The 6,986-nt window shown below is 49.3% G+C and overlaps 2 protein-coding genes across 3 annotated transcripts in view; one reads left to right on the forward strand and one right to left on the reverse strand.

Annotated features, from left to right (window-relative positions):
• Nucleotides 1-2,258, forward strand: part of FGD1 (FYVE, RhoGEF and PH domain containing 1) — a 52,281-nt gene extending 50,023 nt beyond the window's left edge. For both annotated transcript variants that reach the window (XM_007991802.3, XM_007991800.3), the window contains one exon: nucleotides 676-2,258. In XM_007991802.3, the coding sequence (XP_007989993.1) occupies nucleotides 676-981 (306 nt within the window). In that variant the 3' untranslated portion in view covers nucleotides 982-2,258. The remainder of the gene's footprint in view (nucleotides 1-675) is intronic.
• On the reverse strand, nucleotides 1,787-6,626 carry TSR2 (TSR2 ribosome maturation factor). Its single transcript, XM_037994915.2, has 5 exons — nucleotides 6,497-6,626; nucleotides 6,225-6,315; nucleotides 3,607-3,698; nucleotides 2,910-3,086; nucleotides 1,787-2,678 (listed from the first exon to the last, which is right to left on the reverse strand). The coding sequence occupies exons 1-5, from the start codon at nucleotides 6,575-6,577 to the stop codon at nucleotides 2,544-2,546; spliced, it is 576 nt and encodes a 191-aa protein (XP_037850843.1). The 5' UTR covers nucleotides 6,578-6,626; the 3' UTR covers nucleotides 1,787-2,543.
• Between the last annotated feature and the right edge of the window lie 360 nt (nucleotides 6,627-6,986).

Raw genomic sequence — 6,986 nt, forward strand, 5'->3', positions numbered from 1 at the left:
GGTTGAGTTGTGGGCCTGGCTTCCTGGAAGGAGTAGAGATGGGGAACTGCTAGGTCCAATTTGGAGTGGGTAAGAGTATGCAGATGGGGCCAAGCACGGTGGCTCACGCCTATAATCCCAGCACTGTGAGAGGCCGAGGCAGGTGGATCACCTGAGATCAGGAGTTCAAGAACAGCCTGGCCAACATGGTGAAATCCCTTCTGTACTAAAAATACAAAAATTAGCCTGGCATGGTGACGTGTACCTGTAGTCCCAGCTACTCAGGAAACGGAGGCAGGAGAATTGCTTGAACCCGGGAGGTGGAGGTTGCAGTAAGCCAAATTCATGCCACTGCACTCCAGCCTGTGCAACAGGGCAAGAGTCTCAAAAAAATAAAATAAAAAGTATGCAGATAGAGGCAATAGCATAGACAAAGGCCTGAAAACATTATTTGGTATGCTAAAGAGATTAGCCCAGCAGTTTTGCAGGAAGAGGCAGGGGCGGGGGGAGACAGGTATTTAAACCAGCCTGCATTTTAGCCCCAGTTCTGACATGTTCCTGTTGATAACACTGGAGCCACGGAAGGTTCCTGAGTAGGGGAAGAAGACAAGAGCATATGCAAAACCAGTTAGAAGCTGGGGCAGGGGGAAAGGTCTAGCCCCAAGGTGGCCCCAGCTCTGTCCCTCCTCCCCGCAGGATGTGAAAGCCCAGCGCAGCCTGCCCCTCATTGGCTTTGAGGTGGGACCACCCGAGGCAGGGGAGCGGCCTGACAGAAGGCATGTCTTCAAGATTACCCAGAGCCACCTCAGCTGGTACTTCAGCCCTGAGACAGAGGAACTACAGCGACGCTGGATGGCTGTGCTTGGCCGGGCGGGCCGAGGGGACACGTTCTGCCCGGGGCCCACACTGTCGGAGGACAAGGAGATGGAGGAGGCACCGGTGGCTGCTTTAGGAGCCACTGCTGAACCCCCCGAATCCCCCCAGACCCGAGACAAGACCTAGAGGGTTTGGGGCAAACTGGGAGCTCCCACCCCACACTCTAGCTGCCCATGTCTGATTGGGGGCTCTAGCCCCTTCCCTCCCAGCTCAGTCAATACTTGAACTCCCATCACGGGCACTTTCAATCCCGAATGCTGGGTCTTGGGTTTTTTAATTCATCTTTTCACAAAACGTGGGCTTTTAAAAAATATATTCCTACAGTGATGTTAATTTTTATTAATCCCTGTCCCCAGAGAGGGTGGGAGCCATTGCTAGACCCACCTGAATTAGGTCGTTTTTCTCCCTCATCCCTCAATACCCTAGCACAGATCCTGCCTCCACCCAATTCCCCACAAAGCACCAGAGGTAGGAGACCTGGATTCAACTGCCAGCTCTGCCACTGACCCTGGGGCCCCGACCCACCCCTGCCTCCTCAGCCAGTGTCTTCACACGTACAACTCCACGTGGGGTGGCAACTAGACCTCTCCTGCCTCTCCCATGGCTTACAGCTTCTACCCGGCCCCAAGGCTACCCAGTATTTTATCGTCCAGACCCATGGCAGGGCCACCGGGCAGGACAGGGGAACGGGGGGAAGACAATGGATACTCGTTTTTTTTGTTTTTTTGTTTTTTTTTTTAAAGAAAAATACAGTTTATTTCAGGCTTACAGTAACTTTCATAGCACTGCTGTGCTCCGTTCGTCCATCTGTTTGGTTGTCCGAAGTACCAGGCTGCTAGGGTGGGCTCAGAAAACCGCTCCCTTGTAAACTCTGAAGCTCAGCTCCCAGAAGGTGGATTTGAAGGCTACTCCTCACAGGTCAAGCCACAGGTTAAGCAGTAAAGTATTATTTATTAAGATCTTAAGCCTCACTCCTGAACTCAAATGGGATGGGATAAGGAGTAAGGAAAGAGGTTACAGGAGACAGAAAACAAAGCCCAGCTCTTCCAAGCTCACCACCTAGCCAAGGTCTTCGAATTCCTGAGGGAACCCAGGGCTGGAGGCTGGGCTGCTCCTAGGCAGCATTCCTGGGAGGTTCCAAGTTCTGGGCAGGGGTACAGAGCTGTTGCGTGTGTGGGGGGTGGGGTAAGGGAAAGGCTCCAGAGCTACTTTCGTTCACATCTTCACCTATTCTCCCTTCCACTTGCATGTTCATCTCACATTCCTGACCCAGCCAGCCCCCTATCACTGAGTACTGCTGCTGCTGCTGGTCCTGTCCTCCCCAAATCCACCTGCCCACTGTCCACTGGCATCCAGATCCTCCTCCAGCCACACCCACACTCACTCATCCCCTTCCTCACAATGACTGCACCCAAAAGACACTGTACTGGGGAACCCGGCTTCGTCACTCAGATGTTAACTAAAGGCCCAAGGGAATATGCTGGACAAGGTGCCCCCACCCCCAAAACCAAGGACCCTAGGGTTTCCTTGCCCTGGAGGGAGCTAGACAGGGGAACAGGGGAGAGGGTAGAGATGGGGTAACCAGTCCACAGGTCTACAATCCTCAAAAAAAAAAAAAACAAAAAACCCTACAGACAACTCTCAGAACTAGCAAATAAGGGCCCAAAGCCATTTCCAACCATCCCCACTCATTTTTTTCTCCGGACAATGGTCCAGCCATCTTCCACTATATCCTCTTCCTTAATAGTCTGAGCGTCTGGATCAGAGGGTTCAGGCTGGGAGCAGACCCCATCTGTAGCAGCCCCATCATTCGTAGCTGTGACCTGGAGGGGAGATTTAAAAGAGAGCTGAATACACTGGCCACTGGAGACCCAGGCTCTGCTCCAGTTTTTCCAGGATTGGCTGTGTAACTTTAGGAAACTTCCCTGCCCTCTTTGGATACCACTACTATCACCAACCACCACCATCCCCTTATCACTTCCCTGTGAATCTAGCTGCTCTCCCAGAAAATTGGAAACATCTGCATCCCCCAACCCAGGGGGTACCCACTTCACCTCCATCTCTTCCACACTGTCCACATCATCTTCATCCTCATCAGTCTCTTTAGCTGTCTTAAGTGCAGTGGCTGTGACCTTGCATTTTCTTTGAGTGATGCGAGAGGCCATCTCCCTCAGAGCAGCCCCGTCACCCCTCTGGAAGTGGTGGAACATGGTCTGCAGTTGCTGGCTCACCTACCAAGAAAATATCCAACCCGTTTGGATTTTCCAGAGAATCTACTATACAAACAGCCCATTTTGAAGCAACAGTCGGGAGTAGGTTGGATATTTCCAGAAGAGAACAGGGCTCTTTCCTCCCCAAGGAATTAACCAATGAAGCAACCACATATGAAGGGCTCAAATGAGGGCCTAACGCATGACATGAGGGCCTAAAGCAGCAAAAGAGGGCCTAACTAGCAGGGAAGGCTCTAGAACTGGGCTTTGAAAGAAAGAAGATGTAAAAGGGCAGGTAATCTTATTGGGGAGCCAAAATGGATCTGGACTGGCCTGACCTGCCCTTGGGATGGGGGTGAGGAACAGGCCTGGATGGGAATGATGTATAGAAAGAAATAAAAGAAGGCAGGGTTTGGAAAGGCCACACTTGTTCCTCTAGGCAACAGAGAGTCACAGTCAAGAGTTTTGGCCCAAAACAGACAGTTGGGGAGAAGAAAGACTGCAGGTAGGGAGACTGCAGTTGTGCCCATGGTAAGCTCACCTGGGGCAGACTCCCATCTTCCACGACTGTATCAAACTCATTGGTCAACAGCTCTCCAAGGAAGTCTTCCACCTCATCTAGCTCCAAGTCAGCTAAGTAGAAAAGGACAGGGCCCTTGGGTCAAAGACCAGCCAACTTCATCACCCCTGCCCACTGCTCTTCAATATCTACTTGGTGGATCTGCAACTTGGGTGGGTAAAGGCACAGTAAGCCTTTTATCTGCTAAAGTGTTCTGCATTCCAGGTTTTAACATAATTTTTTTAAGAACCACTAAATATTAATACCTCATTTCCAATCTCTTCCTACCAAGGCCTCTTCCCACAACTCCTAGCCCTACACTCACCCTCTTTCATCTGGCCTATTCTAACTAGCCTCCCCTCTATGAGACCTTGAGCAAGCTACTTCTTTCTGAGCCTCAGTTTTCTCATCTGTAAAGTGGGGCTAATGGTGGCCTCCTCAAAGGTCTGTTAGGAGGAACCATCCAACACAATGCCTAGCACAGTGAAGATCCATAATCCATGTTAATTTGTGTCATGTAAAAGCTGAAGTTTTTGAAGTGTAGAGAGCCTTCACAACTGTGGTTCCACTGATAAAAGAAGCCACAGACCAATGGGATAGTTAAGAAGAAATGGACATAGTAATTCCAATGATGAAATCATCATAGCCTTGACACTGACATCCTACTGTGTGACTCTGACCGAGCCACCTTCCTCTCTGGGCTTCAGTTACCTATGGGCCTATGCTCTACTTTTTCTGAATTAGAGAATATCTCAAGAAAGTCTTCCACAAAGCTCCTAGCCCTCTCCCCTCTATGTGCTTTCCCTGGGAGAGCTCATCCACACTCTTGGCTTTGCCTACCACTCAAACTTAATATCCCCCAAATTTATCTCCAACTGAGACTACTCTGTGCCTGAACATTTCACAGATGCCGCAAATCCTCCATATCCAAAGCCAGACTCATCACCTTACTCTTTGAACCTGCTTCGCATCCTCCAGGGTTCCTCTACTCCGTGAAAAGACACCTAATCCACCCATCAACTCAAACCAGGAACTTGCCTCTTTTTCCCTCCCTGTCTACAGCCAACCAATCTCCAAGGCCCTATTCCACCCCTTCTTTTCCATGCCTGTTGCCACTGTCCTACTTCAGGCCTCATCAGTGTCCAGACAAAAACAGCATTCTCATCAGTCTTTCCCCATCCAGGCTATGCTTCATACTGATTACTTCCTGAACTTTCTAGCCAGCAAATCCCACCCTATTTCTCACCTTAGAACCTGCCCACGAATTTTTACCACCTACTGCAGTGTTTCATAGTTTGCCTTTGAGAAATATCTGTTCTGCTGGGTCTTAAGGGACACTATCCATAGAAAGCTAATGAGAAACAAAAGCAAACAGGTTTTTTAGTGGTTCTTATTCTTACCCAAGCCTTTAATATGTTCATGAGTGTTGAGACTTTTCAGTGGGAGCAGAAGAAAAGAGTTTTTCTTACATAACGTGACTGGAGAAGCTTCTTCACTGAACATCTAACAGGACTAGTTAGCATGAATTTTGGCAAACACTGGCCTAAATGATAAAATCAAAGGCACATAAGGGCTTCCATGTCTTATGCTTTTCAGGGGGGCTTCCCATACCCCAGCTTCATTCTCTACCACTCCTCCACCCACCCCCATGCACACACACGCATACTCCAATACTGAGCTCCCTGCTACTTTCCAAATATAACACATTATACCCTCATGCCACAGAACTTGAGTATTGCTGTCTCTCTGCTTCCCCCACCTAGTTAACTCCTTCTCATTAAGATCCAGCCCAATTCACCACCTCCACTGAGAACCTGTCTCCCCAGCCTGTTACCCCATGCACACTGAGCTCCTCTTTATCAGAAAATCTATCAATGTTGTAACTATTTACGTGTGTAGATCCTCACTGGATAGTATACTTTCTTGAGAGAGATGACTGTGCCTAATGTCATCTCCAAAGCTAGAAATTGAATGAAGGCTTTCTTTAAAACCATACTATGCAACAGGCCCTCTACTGGGCCTCTTGTTCTTGTATATCCCTCAAGACAAGCCTACAGTGAAGACCTTTGCTGTCCAAACAGCCACAGGTGGTTACTGAGGGCTTGAAATATGGCTAGGCCAAATCGAAATGTGCTAAAACTGTAAAATACCAGATTTTGAAAACAATACTAAAAAATGTAAAATATCTCAATGTTTTATACTGATTACATGTTGAAATATTTCGTATACAATGAGTTTACTAACATTGATTTCATCTGCTTTTTGCTTTATTCAAGTGGCTACTAAAAAATTTAAATTACATGTGACTAGCATAATATTTCTACTGTACAGCGCTGTGGTGGATACTTTTATACGCATTTTAGGAACAAGGAAACGGAGTCTCAGGGAGGTAAATTGCCTTGTCCAGAGTAATCCCACGAGTCAGTGGCACAGCCCGTAAAGCACTGGAATCCAGGATTCTGACTCCAAAAACTGAATTCATTCCACCTCGCCTTTAGGTACCAATCCACAACTGCTCGAGAGGAAATGCAGGCTCTGCGGGATGGGGCTCCTCTCCACACCCCCACACAGGCGGGTCGCAGCGCCTCACATTCACTCACCATTGCGCATGAAGTAATCCTCCACTGCACCCCCCAGCCACTTGGCCTTCTCCTGGCTGTGCACACCCCCGAAGCCATTCTCCACAGCGATCTGTAAACACAGGTCCAAGCCCATCACGTCAACTTGGGAGCAGACTTGGAGTTGCCTGGAGGCCGCTTACGCCGCTCGGCCAACTCCTCTTACGCCGCCTAGCCAAGCCTCAGGCATCTAGCCCAACTAACTCCTGTTCTGCCCCTGGCCCTAACCTTGACCTTGCCCTGGCCCCACTGACCTGCAAGGCCGGCCAGGCCTCCAGGGCCGCGCAGACCCCAGCCCGGAAAAGAGCTCGCGCATCTTCTGCAGCGCCCGCCATTATCCGGCCCCGGTCCACGTGACGTCCCGGCGGCCCAATCTCTCCGTAGCTCGGCCCAGGCAGAATGAGACGCAAGCCGAGCCTGAGAACACAAGATTCTCGTTTCCGCAGACCTGGCAGCAAGACTAGAGCAAAAGAAAAATCTGTCAGAGCGATCAATGACACCACCAGAGTCACTCACTTCAATCAAAGGACACCAGACCTGAAGGACGTGTGGGGCCATGGTTTCCGGATCCGTGGGTACTGCGGAGGAAATATGTGGGGAACTTATTACAGATACAGATTCTAGGCCCTGGGGCAGAGGACTCAGTGAGTATAGCCTTAAAACTCTGCATTTAAAAAAAGCATCTTAATATCTGCATAGAATACTGCGACAAACAACAGTAAAATACAATTAGCTCTCCCTATG

The sequence above is a fragment of the Chlorocebus sabaeus genome, chromosome X, assembly GCF_047675955.1.
Source record: "Chlorocebus sabaeus isolate Y175 chromosome X, mChlSab1.0.hap1, whole genome shotgun sequence".
In the NCBI taxonomy this organism is placed as follows: domain Eukaryota; kingdom Metazoa; phylum Chordata; class Mammalia; order Primates; family Cercopithecidae; genus Chlorocebus; species Chlorocebus sabaeus.

Bases quoted from the DNA above. Each gene is read 5' to 3' on its own strand.
- TSR2 (XM_037994915.2), bottom strand. From the start codon at position 6,577: ATGGCGGGCGCTGCAGAAGATGCGCGAGCTCTTTTCCGGGCTGGGGTC. The intron at 6,316-6,496 runs GTCAGTGGGGCC...CTGTGTTTACAG, and splicing joins AGGCCTGGCCGGCCTTGCAG to ATCGCTGTGGAGAATGGCTT. The intron at 3,087-3,606 runs GTGAGCTTACCA...TTTTCTTGGTAG, and splicing joins AAGATGGGAGTCTGCCCCAG to GTGAGCCAGCAACTGCAGAC.